The 15,779-nt window shown below is 57.1% G+C and overlaps 1 protein-coding gene across 6 annotated transcripts; it reads left to right on the plus strand.

The window, feature by feature from the left end:
* Window positions 1-292: 292 nt before the first annotated feature.
* LGALS3BP (galectin 3 binding protein) lies at window positions 293-11,009 on the plus strand. 6 transcript variants are annotated; one of them, XM_088829270.1, is made up of 6 exons: window positions 293-445; window positions 2,648-2,723; window positions 3,762-3,962; window positions 4,639-4,770; window positions 7,397-7,649; window positions 9,367-11,009. In XM_088829270.1, exons 2-6 carry the CDS (start codon window positions 2,672-2,674, stop codon window positions 10,436-10,438), a joined length of 1,710 nt encoding a protein of 569 aa, XP_088685396.1. In that variant the 5' UTR covers window positions 293-445; window positions 2,648-2,671; the 3' UTR covers window positions 10,439-11,009. The 6 variants fall into 6 exon arrangements, with proteins under 6 accessions (XP_088685396.1, XP_088685398.1, XP_055264416.2 ...); XM_088829272.1 differs by having other exon boundaries at window positions 3,771-3,962; XM_055408441.2 differs by having other exon boundaries at window positions 294-445; window positions 9,406-11,009.
* Window positions 11,010-15,779: the final 4,770 nt, after the last annotated feature.

The following is a 15,779-nucleotide window of genomic DNA, read 5'->3' on the forward strand; positions in this document are numbered from 1 at the left end:
GCAGACAGAACCTGTCCACGCCCATCCTCTGCTCTTCTGACCGCTGACCCCTGCTGCCCCTCCTCTCCCCTCCCCCAGCGCCCACCCCTGGCGCCGGTTCAGCTTGCGAGAGTGCTGAAATTAAAATGCGGCCATCAGCCGCCTTGCTCTGTAACCAGAGCAAAATCAGCCAGACTGCAGCCTTGGGCGGCTGCCATCCTCCCCACCGCCATCCCAGCCGCCCCCACTCAGAGCCAAGGGCGGGGAGGGGAGCAGGAAGCCTTGGCAGCAGCAAACCCCAGAAGAAAACAGTGTCAGGTGGTTTCTCGAAATCGAAACTAGACTGAGCTTTCTGAAGCACTTCCTGGGACCAGCCTGACACACTCTGTACTGGGAGGGTTTTCTGGGCTGAAGGTTCCTCTGCAAGTGGGAGGCCTTAGGACAGCATCTGCAGGTGCCTCGGCAGGTAAGCTGCTCATCTCTTTCTCTCAGGTGGGTGTCCCTCTCTGTACACAGTGTAATCTTGCAGCGACCAAGTCTCCCTGCCTGTGCTCAGTTAGGGATCTGATGCACCTCCTGAATCCAGGGACCATCACTGCTGCTCCTGTGTCTCTCTGTCCAGTTGGGCAGGTTGTTCACTGGTGCACGAGGACACCACCCAAAGGGGCAAGCAGTTCAGCCGAGGCACCCTCTCCGATCTGTGCTTTTCAGCTCAGGCTAAGCCTGCCCAAAGGAAGAGCTGCTGCTGCTGCTGTTGCTAAGTTGCTTCAGTCGTATCCACTCTATGCGACCCCATAGACAGAAGCCCACCAGGCTCCCCCATCCCTGGGATTCTCCAGGCAAGAACACTGGAGTGGGTTGCCATTTCCTTCTCCAATGCGTGAAAGAAAAGTGAAAGTGAAGTCGCTCAGTCGTGTCCGACTCTTCGTGACCCCATGGACTGCAGCCTACCAGACTCCTCTGTCCATGGGATTTTCCAGGCAAGAGTACTGGAGTGGGTTGCCATTGCCTTCTCCAAAAGGAAGAGCACCTTTCTCCAATTTGCACAAGAGTGCCGAATGGACCCGGGCAGGCAATTCTGCCTCATCTCGAATGAGTCGGGCAAAGATGGGTGGCCATGGCCAGCCGAAGGGCAGTGACATCTGCATCCCATGAGCCAAGTGCCTGAATGGCCATCTTCCCGGGACCCTGGGTTCCTGTTTCAGGATGAGCAAAGCTGGTGGCTGCCACTCTCTGGGGAGTGCAGAGGGTGACCAGCGGTCCCCACGTGCCTAGGACCGAGGGCATGTCCCAGGAGACAGGACTTCCAGTGCTAAAACGGGGACAGGCCCTGGTGTGCTGGGTGGTTGGTCATCCTGGCCCCTCGACTATCAGCTGAGGTCACTGTAATGAGAGCGTGGCCGCTGGGCAGGTTCCCCCACGGCCACTCACCACCCACAGCTCCCCAGCTGTGTGAGCAGAGCTGGCTGCCCTTCCGGTCTTCAGCCCCTTCACTTGTAAGGTGGGATCAACGAGGTCTTTCTCAGAGTCGTGGTCAGGATTCCATGAGCCAGTGGTGTGAGCAGTCTGGTCCAGGGACTCTGTTCAGTGACAGCAGGCCCTCATGCCTGGGACCCCCCGGGAGGTCTGGTTACCAGCCTCTGACTCGAGGGGTGCCCACAACAGCAGCCACAGCCCTGCTGGCCGGGCCCTGAGGGGGGGGTGTGGGTGTCACAAGATCCTTACTGGGCCAGAGCAGCAGGGACTCTCTGCACCCCCCACTCCCCTCTCCCCGCCTCTCTGTGCAGGCATGCAGACACGAGGGGAGGGAGGCAGGTGAGGGGCAGGATGTGGGTGAAGAGAAAAAGCGAGCTGTGAGAATTACAGAGGCAAGACGTCCCAGCAAAAGTGGAGAGACTTGGGTCCTCCCTGCCCCCTTCCCCAGGGCTGGCTGTGGGGCCTTTGTGGTCCCCCGCCTCCTCCAGCCTCTGTTTCTCGGGGACGCTGACCTCAGAGGTGGCAGTGCCAGGCCCAGAGTGTCCTCTCATCTCGCTCCCCTCCCCCACTCTCCCCCCAAGCCCACCCAGCTGCCCAGGCAGAGTTCTGGGTCTTGGTCCTCAACCCTCTCCTCCCACCCCCCCCACCCGACCCCCAGCCCCCAGCCCAGTGTCTGTCACTGCTCTCTGCCCCTGGGTCACCCTGCCCGGATTTCTGTGGCCTCCTCCTGATACACCTCCCCACCCTGCCCCGCTCTCGTCCCCCTCCCTTCCAGGTTTCACATGGTCCAGAGCCCACGCAATGTTCTTCGGCAGCTGCAGACCTCAGGGTACTCTCGCAGGCTGGCCTGCCATCTGAGCCATCCCTGCCATCTCTCAGCCACACTGATCGGGGTCCCCCAGGACCCCCAATCTCGGCCCTGCACCCTCTGCCTCCTCCCTCCCCGTGCTTCCCACACATGGCCCCTGACAGCCACGCCCAGGACCTAGCTTTCTGATATGGGCACCTTTCTCCCCCCGCTGTCCTCGCTGCCCAGAGACACCCCTTCATCTGGGCAAGTCTTCCTCATCCTCGGAGGACCACCTTCAGATGGGGTGAGAGCCCCCCTAGGCCCCCCAGAGCACCCTCCACGAGGAGGGCTCGAGGCCTGTCCAGCTCCACCCTCTCACTCTGCTGCCTCCTTTCACTGCAGGACAAGGGACCCCCAGGCAAGGCCATGGCCCCTCTACGGCTCCTCTGGATGTGGCTGCTGGTTGCAGGGTCTCAAGGTGAGCTGAGCCCCAGGAATGCTAAGAGCAGCCATCTGTGACCTTGCTCTACAAAGTCGGCCTCTTCCCCTTGCAGAAAGTCAAGGCAGTGTTCTGCCCAGCGCCTGGGTCACAGGGGCCAGCCCGAGTCTTCGCTCCTGCATGAAGCCCTGGCTGCCCCCAGTCATGGCTCAGAGATCTGGAGAGGAGGCCGGGGGGCTCCATTGTCATCCAGCTGGAACCAGAAGGACCAGGCGGGAGGGGCCCACAGAGTGGCCGAGCCCCAAGGGGCCTGGGGTCAGTGCCCTTTGGACAGTCAGCTTCCAGAGTCCTGGACACCTGTCCTCAAGCTCTTCACATTCAGAGGCCCTTCCCCTTCCTGGTGACCCCATGGAAGGCCTGTTACACCCTATCTGAGAAGAGCCCTTTGACCTGGCACCCGGCTCCTGCTTGACCCTGTCGGCTCCAGCAGGGGCTGAGGTGGGCCTGGGTGGGGAGATCATAGGGCTGAGTCCCAGAAGAATGAGTGTGGAGCTGGGACCCTGCTTTCTCTCTTGGTCTGGCATACTCTTCCTGTGTTTTCAGGGCACTCTGGACCTTTGACCCCAGGCCTTCCCAAACGCCCCTCCCAGCAGTCCTTATCATGGTGCCCAGGCTGCTCCCCAAGCCCCAGATACCCACAGGTGGGGTCAGTGTGGGCCTATTCTTCCCTTGGGGTCCTGCCACCCCATTCTCAGGAGTTACCAAGCTCCCCCCGGCCCTTCTCTATCAATGGCAAGAAGGACTCAGACCCCAAGGCCTAGAAAGGGGACATCCACCCTCAGTGTGTGTATGGGGGGGGTGTCTATGTGTATTTTTCACTCCTCCCAGGGGGTGATCCCCTCGGGGATGGATGGGGTGTTCAAAGCTAATGGTCCAGGGTTCACCCCTGTTGGGGAGAACTCTACTGCCCCCACAAAAGCCCATGGCCCCCAGGAGTATGGGGTGGCCATGCTTCCGCCCAGGGATGAAGGCCCAGCACCCAGCCTCCATCCTTGCTGACCTCTGCTCTCCCTTGAGAGCCCGCAGGCGTGAAAGATGGCGACATGCGGCTGGCTGATGGGGGCTCCGCCAACGAGGGCCGTGTCGAGATCTACTACAGTGGCCAGTGGGGGACGGTGTGTGAGAACATGTGGGACCTGATGGACGCCAGCGTCGTCTGCCGGGCCCTGGGCTTCCAGAATGCCACCGAGGCTCTGGGCGGAGCTGCCTTTGGGCCAGGTAACCCGCGGGTCCCCAGGTCCCCCAAAGCAGGATGCGCTGCCAAGGAACCAGGCCCAGGAAGGGGTCATACCTAAGATGTGCAAATGGCATTCCCACCACTGGCAAAGGTTTCAAAGGGGCAGAAGCCCTGCGCTGGCCAAGAGCTGACAGCCCAGTCTGCACTCATACTTGCCTAGGAGCTGTTCCCTCCAGCCCAGAAACTCCACTCCGGGACTTTACCTTCTTGAAATTTTCCCCCCAAAAGAAAAGTCTGTGTGCAGTGCCTGTGATTCTGAAAAAAAAAGAAATCATCCAAGTATTCAGCCACAGGGGTAGATGCGTAAGTTACAGGATAATTATTTGGTATCTACAAAGCCGACCGACCAGGTCGAACAAGGCTAGTTCATGGCACAAAGTTACAGTAACAGATCTGCACCCACGCTCGAGTAGTCACACGACAGTGCCGGGTGAAAACACGTGCCCACCTGGACCCACGCCGGCAGGGACGTCACCAACCAGGGGCTGCTTTACTGGGGTGGCAGGATTGCAGAGGGCTTTTCTCCATCTCTGTGTGTAACCGCGACTGTCCTTTACTAGACTTCTCAGGGAAGCAGCGCTGTGGGCAGGGCCTTCCTCCCGGGGCTGAGAGCCCCAGCTCCCCTTCCAGGCTCTGTCATCCTTGCTGTGCTTCCAGGACACGGCCCTATCATGCTGGACGAGGTGAAGTGCACGGGGACAGAGCCCTCGCTGGCCAACTGCTCATCCCTGGGCTGGATGCGGAGCAACTGCAGACACGACAAGGACGCCAGCGTGATCTGCACCAACGGTGAGCGGAGTGGGGGTGGCGTCCCATCCTGAGCCCCAGAGGCCCGAGGCCTGGATCCCAGGGACGGTGGTGAGCCCCAGGGCCCTCCCTGCCCCACCCCGCCCCACCCCGCAAGAGCTGCCCCAGAGGCCCGAGGCCTGGATCCCAGGGACGGTGGTGAGCCCCAGGGCCCTCCCTGCCCCACCCCGCCCCACCCCGCAAGAGCTGCCCCAGAGGCCCGAGGCCTGGATCCCAGGGACGGTGGTGAGCCCCAGGGCCCTCCCTGCCCCACCCTGCCCCACCCCGCAAGAGCTGCCCCAGAGGCCCGAGGCCTGGATCCCAGGGACGGTGGTGAGCCCCAGGGCCCTCCCTGCCCCACCCTGCCCCACCCCGCAAGAGCTGCCCCATAGGCCCGAGGCCTGGATCCCAGGGGTGGTGGTCAGGCCGACTCCCCAGCTCCACGTGAACCACACGCCTACCTATGCAAATGTTCACAGGTGATGCCCACTCTCCAGGGGGGGTGGGAACGCCCACAGTTCCCACCACCTCGCAGCAAGGGCTCCCCACTTCCTCCCCTCCCTCCCTGGAGCCACTCAGAAATGCTCCATTTTAACCTGATTCTCAGGCACTGAGCCACTTCAAAATACAAGCCCACCTCAGAGATAGCGTGGTTTCCAGACATTGCAGGAAAGCGAGGATCTCAGTAAAGCGAGCGTGTGAAATTTTTTTCCCTGTGCCTGTAGAACTTGTGTGTACACTCTGTTGTCATCTAAGTGTGCAACAGCATTATGTCTAAAGGAATAGTGTGCATACTAAAATATTGAATCACTATGTTCCCCACGTGAAATTAAAATAATATTGTGAGCCATATACTTCAATTAAATGAATAAACAAACACACTTAGAAGCAGAGTTGAGACTGGAACAAAGATTTTCTTATCCTAGCTGAGAGTTCTAGGATTCTCAGCTGCCTCCTGATTCGGCTCCACGTGAATCACACGCCTGCCTGAGCAAAGGTTCCCAGGTTATGCCCGCTGTTCAGGAGGCGGGAAAGCCCACAGTTGCTACCGCCTCACAGCAAAGACTCCCCGTGAGACAGGAAGCAGTTGTCACTGGGCACAGGCTCCTGGCCCAGCAGCACCCGCTTGCTGTGACAGGGGGAAGTACAGGGAGACTAAACCCTGTTCAAGGCACCAGGGCGGGGCCTTGTTACATTGAGAGGATTGAAGCGGAAGAGTTTTAGATAACATCACTTCAGTTCAGTTCAGTCGCTGAGTCGTGTCCGACTCTTTGCGACCCCATGAATCACAGCACGCCAGGCCTCCCTGAAATATGCATATTTTCTCTCTCTCTCTTTTTTTTTTGAAGAGAACAAATTTAAAGAATGGCCAATCCTAAATACAGTAGATCAATGGCATAAAATCAATAAACCAGTGCTATTGCTTGGTCTCTCAGTCGTGTCCGACTCTGTGACCCCATGGACTATAGCCCGCCAGGCTCCTCTGTGGATGGGGAATCTCCAGGCAAGGACACTGGAGTGGGTTGCCACGCCCTCCTCCGGGGAATCTTCCCAACCCAGGGATCAAACCCTAGTTAGTCTCCCATACCACAGGCGAATTCTTTACCATCTGAGCCACCAGGGAAGCCCCAATAAACCAGAAAAGCTAGCAGTAAAAATAATGATAATAATATACACACTTTATTTTTTTTTTAATAATGTACATCCCTTAATTAAGCAATACTTTATCGGGACTTCCCTGGTGGTACAGTGATTATGGCTCCACACTTCCAGTGCAGAGGACATGGGTTCGATTCCTGGTCAGGGAACTAGGATCCTGCACACCATGAGGTACAGCCAAAAGAACCCAGTACTTGAGTGCTAAAAACTGCTAACTACCCTCCGAGCCTTCAGCAAGTCATTTGCAATAGTAACATGCAAAGGTCACAGAATTTCCAAACCATGACACAGAGACACAAAGTGAGCAAATGTCATTGGAAAACAAAAAACAGCATAGCTCAAGACACCGTTGCCACGACCTTGAGTTTCAGAGAAACGGCGACGCACAGTAAAGTGGGGTGCCTGTGCGCCCGTGTCTACACACTGCAGGCTCACCCCTTGAAACGGCAGCCTTTTGTTTCTGCTGGGAGAGGGGGTGCATCACCCCCAAACCAGGCTGGGGGCTTCCAGTAGCTTCTCTAGGCCTCAGTCCCTTGTATGAGGCTGCCAAGGATCCCAAAGCTCTAAACCACATTGCCGTGGGACCCTCTTGAGACCAGACCAGGCAGGAGGTTCAGGTTTTAGAAAGTCACATCTGGGTGATTGATTGACTGATTGGGATGGGACCCCAAGTTCTGGAAGTCAGCCCCTCCAGATCCCCCCCAAGATGTGCCATCTGAATGTGGGGGGGCAGGTGAGCTACAATGTAGGGGTGTTTGACGGGATGGGGCTCTGGGCCATGGGGGTCAACGGCACCCTGTGTTCCAGGGCCGTTCTTTCCTCATCTCCCCAGGAGCCTTTCTGAGTCGATAAGGCAGGACCCACAGTTTAAAGGAAAAATCTGACTCCGCGGAGCAAAAGTGTTTTCGGGTCACAGAGGAAGCAAGGGCCAGGACCGCCTCCTAACTTGCGTCCCCCTGCCCCTCCACAGAAACCAGAGGTGTGTACACCCTCGACCTATCCGGTGAACTCCCCGCGGCTCTAGAGCAGATCTTTGAGAGCCAGAAGGGCTGTGACCTGTTCATCAGGGTGAAGGTGCATGAGGAGGACGATCTGGCCATCTGCGCCCACAAGCTGATCCTGTCCACCAACCCTGAGGCCCACAGCCTGTGGAAGGAGCCGGGCAGCAGGGTCACCATGAAGGTGGACGCTGAGTGTGTGCCCGTCGTCAAGGACTTCATCAGGTGAGTGGCCTCGGGGCCGGGCCCGGGGACTGGGCAGCCTCCCCGCCAAAGGAAAACCCCAGGCACAAGGGACGCGGCACCAACCGCAGCTGTGCTCGCCTGAACACATGCGAGGGCAACCGCATATGTGCTTACACACTTGCGTGCACACATGCTCACACACCCACACACGTGCGCACACTCACCTTCACAGCCACACGCCCTCACCTTTGCACACACATTCTTATGTATTCTTTCCACGGGGACTGTGAGAAATGGGTCAGCCCTCACACACACGCACACACACACCACACCTGTCTCTCGGGTGTCATAAGCACCCAAAAAATAACTATCAAAGTTATTCTTCCTCTTCTCACCTCACTGATCTGCTCCTGCGAAAAATATTTTTAAAGAAACGGTAATCCAAGTCTGCTGCCGGAAGAAAGTGGGGAGAAAATCCCCAGGCGGCACCGTCCAGGCGGCGGTCTAACCAGCAGGCCAGCCACGCCAGGAGCCCATCTCCCAGTTGAGAGTGGGCCCCAAGGGGTCAGCCCCTTCCCCCGCAGACCATCCTGCTGGGGGGGGGCGGTCACTATGTCACCACCTCGGGTGGGCTTCCCAGGGACTGGCGTTCTGGGAGCATCAATTTGAAGAAAGAACCGAGTGTATGAAAAGCCGTCCCCTCTCATGACCCAGAGTTGTAGGTAGCCAAAAGTGACATTTAAGAGGAAACAGCAAGTGGCAGTTTAAAAAGATTAAACGGCGTCTTTTCAGCCAAGGATGAGAGCTTGGCGGCTGTCCCGCGCCCCTCCCAGCAGGACTGAGGCCTGGACGCCTCTGCACCTGGCCCCAGCCTCGGCCCGCCAGTCGCCGCCCTTGGTCAGAGTCAGTGACTCTCTGGACTGTCGAGCCACGCGCTCCGGCTCGGTCTCTGCCTCTCTGCCCTCCCGCCTCTGTCTGCCCGTCTCTGTGTCTCTCTGTCTTCCTACTGCCCCGTGTCTGTGTGTCTCTGCCTCCCCCACCTCTGTCTCTCTCGCTCCTCTAAGGCAGAGAGGCCGCAGTGAGCCCCACCCAGGCCCTAGAGGCCCTCTGGAGACCCTTGTTCGCTGCCTCCACACACCCCCACTCCCTTCTCTGCCCGGTGGCCCCCGCGTGGTGCAGATGACCAGTTTTGCTCTCAAGTTCGTGGTCAGCAGCAGGATCACCAGACTTACTGAGCGCATCAGGGCAGAGCAGGTGGGACGAGGGCCGGCCCACCCCTGCTGCTGCCCCTGGACTCTGTGGGGACCCAGCTCCTTTCTGGGCACCCGAGGCTCCGCATTCGGGTGATGGGGAAGCCAGCAAGTCTGAGGCTCCCTGGGAGGCTCGTCATTCGAGCGAAGTGGCACCCAGTGGGGAACTCAAGAGTTCTGCCCAGGGGCGTGACAGGGGAAAGGGAAGGGCAGTGCCCCGGATGGTCAGCAGGTCCTGGTGTCGGGGCCCAGCCCATGCAGACAATAGTGATGATGGAGGAGGTGGTGGGACCGTCCCCACCGATGAGGATGAAGCAACACCCTCAAGGAGTCTGGGATCCGCCCAGCTGCCTGTGCACCTGGCTCTCGGCCAACATGAGCTTCCAATGGGGTTGACTCAGGAGATAAATTGGGGGGCTCTGAATGCCCCCTGAAATAGCTAGCACCCCGGCTATCAGCAGTCAGCTGCACACCTGCACCGGGGCACACCTGTCATCCTTCGGCAGAAGGGGTGTGGCCAGGTGTCAGCCCTTGTCTCCCGCCAGGTACCTCTACTCCCGGAGGATTGATGTGTCCCTGTCGTCCGTGAAGTGCTTGCACAAGCTCGCCTCTGCCTACCAGGCCAAGCAGCTGCAGAGCTACTGTGGGCACCTCTTTGCCACCCTCATCCCCCGGGACCCCTCTTTCCGGACACCCCTGGAGCTCTACGCCTATGCCCTGGCCACCCGGGACCCTGTGCTGGAGAAGATCTGCGTGCAGTTCCTGGCCTGGAACTTCGGGGCCCTGACTCAGGCCGAGGCCTGGCCGAGCGTCCCCCTGGCCCTGCTCCAAGACCTGCTCTCCAGGACGGAACTGGTGGTGCCCAGCGAGCTGGTCCTGCTGCTGGCCGTGGACAAGTGGAGTCGGGAGAGGCGCATTTCCCACGAGGAAGTGGAGGGCTTGGTGGAGAAGGTGCGGTTCCCCATGATGCCGCCCCGGGACCTCTTCTCGCTGCAGTTTAACCTGTCCCTGTACTGGAGTCATGAGGCGCTCCTCCAGAAGAAGATACTGCAGGCCCTGGAGTTCCACACCGTGCCCTTTGAGCTGCTGGCTCAGTATTGGGGTCTGAACCTCACCGAGAACGCCTACCAGCCCCGGCTTTACACCTCACCCACCTGGAGCGAGTCTGTGATGAGCTCCAGTTACAACCCCTACCGGTCCTTCCAGACCCCCCGGCATCCCAGCTTCCTCTTCCAGGCCAGCTCTGTCTCCTGGTCTTTCGTGTACCTCCCCACCCTCCAGAGATGCTGGAACTACGGGTTCTCGTGCTCCTCCGATGACCCCCCACTCCTGGCTCTCTCCAAGTCCAGCTACTCCAATCCCACCATCGGCTATGAAAACTGGGCCCTGCTGCACTGTGAGGGGAGCTTCGTGGCAGACATCGTCGACTTCGAGGGCTGGAAGGCCCTGATCCCCAGCGCCCTGGGTACCAACAGCTCCAGGAGCGCTTCCTTCTTCCCCTGCCCGGCAGGGTTCTTCAGCAAGTTCCAAGCCGTCATCCGTCCCTTCTACCTGACCAACTCCACAGGCATGGACTAGACTCGAGGCTGGAGGTCAGGGTGGGCAGGAGCGCACAGAGGCTGAACTCCTCCCCTCCTGCACTTCCTCTCTGCAGCCACCTCCAACCACCGGCCACCAGGTGGCCCCCCTGCTTCCGTTGATCTCTCTGAGCTTAATTACTGGAAGACTTCAGCTACTGCAGATGTCCCTGGTGGCTCAGATGGTAAAGAATCTGCCTGCAATTTAGGAGACCTGGGTTTAACCCCTGGGTCAGGAGGATCCCCTGGAGATGGGAATAGCAACCCACTCCAGTATTCTTGCCTGGAGAATCCCATGGACAAAGGAGCCTGGCGGGCTACAGTCCATGGGGTCACAAAGAGTCAGAGACAACTTGTTGCAAAGAGTTGGACATGACTGAGCGACTAACACTTCCTTCCTTCCTTCAACTAGTGCCCTCACAAGCTGAGAACTCCCACTTCAACTGCCCGGCTAATTTGCTGGGAAACGAGATGTGAGCCAGGAGCTGTTGGGTTTCCTACCTGGCCTTTCGCTTTCTCCACCCTCTGCTGACCCTTGTCTGAGATCACTAAAATTGCACTGTGGTTCCCAAGTTCTCTTGTTCACGCAGAAAGGGCTCTTGAGTTCACAAGGTGTTGGGACAGAGGATAATGCTCTAGGCCTTGGGATCCAGTAATAAGCTGACGTGGTCCCTTCCCTGTGAAGCTGCTGCGGTCTTGTGGGTGAGACAAGCCATCACCAGTAAGCAAACACTTGGGGTGAGGACCAGCAGGAATAATGGGTGATGGAAACCAGAGGAAGGAAGGTGGGAGGCACAGGCTGGAACTACTTTAGTGGATCTCAGTGGAGAAATGAAGAGTGCGAGGCAGCAGGCGTGGGGGAAATGGCCGGAGGGGGTGTGTGTTCCGGGGAGAAGGAACAGTAGGTGATCAAAATCTCGGCCCATCAATCTTCCCACTTGTGCACGGGGAAGCGGGCAGAGATTCTCATCCCAGCATTGTAGAAATGGAAATTTTCAAAGAACCTAGAAGGCCACCGATGGGGTGTTTGAGCACAAGTAAAAGACACCCACAATGCAGAGGGTCAGGCAGAAGAAGGGTGTACTAGAAGAAGACTGGAAGACCCACAGAATCTAGGGCAAGGCAAGGGAACCGGGCCTGGGGCCCCATAGGGACATTGCGTTAGAATGCCACCACCGGGATCTGGGCGCTGGAGGCTGACCCCACCGCAAGCAGGGCAAAAATTCTAAACTGTCCCCGCTTCTTTGTGATACACACGCTCCAGGCACCAGGCCCCGGTGGAAGCATCTGGTTGGCCAGGCTCAGGACACGTGCCCGCCACTCTTGGCCAGGGTCTGAGAGAACAAGCATCTGGACTGTTCTGGCCTTGAGAAGGGAGGCGGCACTAGACTCACCCAATGGGAGGGAGATTCAGAGACGGCAGTTGTCCCCGCCACACACGCCTCCTCCCCTCCAGTCCCGCAAAAACAAGAGCAGGGACACCAAAGCCTCCCCCTGACCCCACGCAGCTTCACCCTTTCCCAGAAGGCACCCCCAGCCCTGGCCCCCTCCCAGGGTCCAGGCCCACCATCTTGGCCACCTCTATGGTGGTCCTTTGACATCTTAAAAATCTACCACTTTGTTTAAACCACGCTGTTGACCGTGGCCATAACCACCGTCGGGGCCGTAGCTGGTAAGGAAGACAGGAAATGATGGCTATCAATGTGCACTAGACACACACAGGGGAGTGCCAGTCTCACGGAAGCAATGAGCCACAAACCCACACAGCATCCTCCTCTCCTATCCGCTCCCTGGACCTCTGCCCAGAGCCAGCACCCCAGAAGTGAAGGTACAGGCCTGGTCAGGTAACCGGAACCTTTCCTCCAGAGTGCTCCGGGCCCTGGTGGACCCAGACCATAAGAAAGCCTGCAACCCCACCCTGAGCTATGGGATCAGCCATTTGAGGACACGCCCGAGGAATCCCCGAGTTCCTTGCATCATCCTTGTGGGCGTTCGAGTGGCAGCCTTGTCCCCCTGACAGTCAGGGTCCAGCAGCCCAGGATAGGCCTCCCGCCTTCTTTCCTCACCCATCCCATTTGCCCAAACACATGAGTGGTCCACTTGGTCAGATGTTGGTCTCAGCTTCTGGCCAGTGGAGCCTGGAGGTGTCTCTTAGTGGAAATATTCCTTTCATGAGTATAAAAACCCTAAACCGGAGAAGGAAATGGCAACCCACTCCAGTGTTCTTGCCTGGAGAGTCCCAGGGACGGCAGAGCCTGGTGGGCTGCCGTCTATGGGGTCGAACAGAGTCGGACACAACTGATGCGACTTAGCAGCAGCAGCAGCAGGGACTCTGCTGATGGAGTGTTGGGGAGGGGTCCACCTGAGAGCTGCCCACCCCTCCCTCCCAGCATGTCAGGAATGGGCCAGTGGACTTGCTGGTGGTTGGTGAGGGTCTCCCTCTTGGGGAAGTGGCAAACCCTGATATACTGAGGTTGATGTCAGGGAAGAAGCGGGGTACAGAACGAGAAAAAATAATAAATAAAAACCCTAAACCAGCAGAGTCCAGAGAGTTAGGGGGACCAGACGCAGAACGTCTGGCCCTGAGGACTAATCTGTCCTGCTCGGCCACCGCTGGCTCCCACACTAGGGGTGCAGGCGGGGGAGGGACTCACACTGCCACAAACTGGAGCCCAGGGCTGGGTGTGTGTTTGGGGTTGTTTTGTTCCGTTCTGTTCGGCAGTAAATGATGAAAGAATGTATTAAGGAATCTGGAAGTTGGGCGGTTCCAGGATTGGCTAATGTGCTGTTGATGTCTTCAGATCCAGATCCTCTGTCTTTCGTCACTGTTATCTCGAGCCTTGGGATTTGTCCTCACCCTCCAATTCACAGGCCAGCTCCGTGTCATGGGCTGCTCTTATGATAGCAAATCCCTTGACCTCGGCACCTGCATGCTCTGGGAGCAACCGTCCAGCCATCGTGCCGGTTACTGAGTCCAGGGCTGGTAGTGCTAAGATGGACTGATGGGTGGGGAGGTCCAATGCAAATCTAGTTAAATGTCAATTCCTTGGATGACAGGTGAGCTGCCTGCTTTGTGCTCTGACTCCAGGTTTTGGGTCACCAGTAACTGGCCACAGCAGCACCAAGTGTGGCACGTGCCACCTCACACGTCCAGAGGGGGCTCCCTTTTCTGAGAGGCCAGGGCCGCCTGTCCTTCGGCTGTGGCACAGTGAGACGGCGGGGTGCAGGCGCAGAATCGGAGCTGGCGCGGTCCCGAAGTGTGGGGGGTAGTGTGCATGTGGGAGAAAGAACTGCTCACAACAGCCGCGTTCCAGGTGTTGGGCTAAACCACTCTGCCCTGACCAGGCTGTGTCTGGAAAAACAGGAGGGCCCCCTGGGATCTTCACCTGGTCTAGTTCAAGATAGTCTGCTAACCAAGTGTGTACAAGAGCCCACAAAATCTTTCCCGGGAGCTCTCGGTCACCTGGTTAATGGTCAGGAGGAAGGTTGTGAGGACTGCACACTGTTGAAGTCCAGGGCCTAAAAACTTGACCACTTGCCTCTGAGGGGGCTCTGAGTCACCCAGAAATTGGGAGGGGACTGCAACCCTCTCATGATGGCTCTGCTCGGGTTTTTTCTCAGTGATAAGAATCAAGTAAGAGCTTTGCAAACTGCTCATCTATTTTGGTCCTGAGGATCTCATGAACAGCTAGCCACATCCCTCCCATTGCAATCAGGAGGCCCTCTCAATGGCAGCGTCTCTAGAGGGGGCCCTCTCTGACCTTCAGAGATAAGCCACAAGGGCACTTTCTAAAAGGCTGGTGCCTCCTTTCCCGGTGACTTCACCAGGTCTTGGGGCAAAGACAGCTGGCTGGGTCTTTCCAGATTAGAGGCTAGAGATTGGCTGCTCACAGTACATTCTTCAGGGGTTCTGACTCCTGGATTCCTTTCTCTATATTGTACCAAGGAATTCTTGGCCCCCAGGGAGGCCAGTTTTCAGTCAATGAATTGAGGAGATACTTAGCATCACTCTCAGCTGCTCAAGCTAGTGAGGAAGCTAGATCCCTGATAGCTGTACCTATATTAGATGTTTTTAGCTTCAGCTTCATATGATGACAACTGAAAATAGCAGTGGCTTATTTGAGATCCTTTCTTTTTCTCTCACATAGTAGAGAGGTAGGCTCCTACTCTTTCTACATCATTTAGTATGTGACGCCATTCTCAAGGTTACCTCATGGTCCGTAATGCTGCTGGGGTTCCAGCCATCATGTCTACCTTTCAGGAAGCAGGAAGGAGGTAACAGAAAAGGACAAAGGGCTTTCCCCAGTCATCTATCCCCTGAAATGGAATGTTTCTTAAATTTTTCACTTGCTTCATCCTTGCTTTAGTCCCATTAAAAGCAAGCATCTCTGACCCTGCAGTGCAATGACTGAATCAGCAGCTTCACCACTGGGGGCAATGCCAAACTCCCATCCCTGGCAGCCTGTGGGAGTTGGAGAAATGACTTTCCTGGGGTATAACACACACGTATACCTACACGTATTTATATCTGTGCATACGTACAAAAATGAGCTCAGTTCATTTTGATATTACATCTACCTACCATGGACCCACCACTCAGACCCAGACAGTGAAACCTTCCCTCATCCCCAGAAGGCTTTCTCCCACCTCTCCCCCTGGTTAGTACCACCACCCTCAGCACAGCCACTGTTCTGACTTCCGTCAACATAGATTAACCTTTCCTCTTCTTGAACTTCATATAAAGGAATCAGAGTATATGCCCTTCCGTGGCAGCCTTGTTTGGCTCAATATTTTGTCCAAGATTCACATGTGTTGTTCCAGGCAGCAGAGCAGAATTCCATTGTTTGAATTCACCACAGTTCATCAACCTGTTCTACAGCTTTGGGGCTGTTTCCCGTGTTTCGGTGTTCGGGGTAAAGCTTCTACGAGCATTCTTGTGATGTGCTTTGGTGGACACGTGGGCTCATTTCTCTTGGGCGTGTACCTGGGAGTGGACTTGCTGGGCCGTGCATTTAGTTCTCGCAGCGCCCTGTCTCCCTGGCAGCGTGCATGAGTCATTTGCTCTATATCCCCAGCAGCACCTCACAGCCTCAGCCGTTTAACTGCGGCAGCTCTGGTGTGTGTGTGCAAATGGGTCGTTCTCTGCTTTCAGCCCCTGGTTCCCTGAAGGTCCATTACCTGATGTTCATTTCTACCACCAATTTCTATACCAGCCAACCTTCTTAGTAGTTGCTGAAAATAGAAACCAGCTCTGGTGAACTTAGGGCTTCCCTCGTAGCTCAGATGGTAAAGCATCCGCCAGCAATGCAGGAGACCAGGGTTCAATCCCTGGGTCAGGAAGA

The sequence above is a fragment of the Moschus berezovskii genome, chromosome 20 (assembly GCF_049115385.1).
Source record: "Moschus berezovskii isolate FMDL1 chromosome 20, NW_MosBer_1.0, whole genome shotgun sequence".
NCBI classification, from domain to species: domain Eukaryota; kingdom Metazoa; phylum Chordata; class Mammalia; order Artiodactyla; family Moschidae; genus Moschus; species Moschus berezovskii.

What these genes read in the sequence shown, in the direction of transcription:
- LGALS3BP (XM_088829270.1), top strand. Translation starts at nt 2,672, where the DNA reads ATGGCCCCTCTACGGCTCCTCTGGATGTGGCTGCTGGTTGCAGGGTCT. An exon ending in CGGAGCTGCCTTTGGGCCAG is followed by an intron (nt 3,963 to 4,638) that starts GTAACCCGCGGG and finishes CTGTGCTTCCAG; the next exon opens with GACACGGCCCTATCATGCTG. An exon ending in CAGCGTGATCTGCACCAACG is followed by an intron (nt 4,771 to 7,396) that starts GTGAGCGGAGTG and finishes GCCCCTCCACAG; the next exon opens with AAACCAGAGGTGTGTACACC.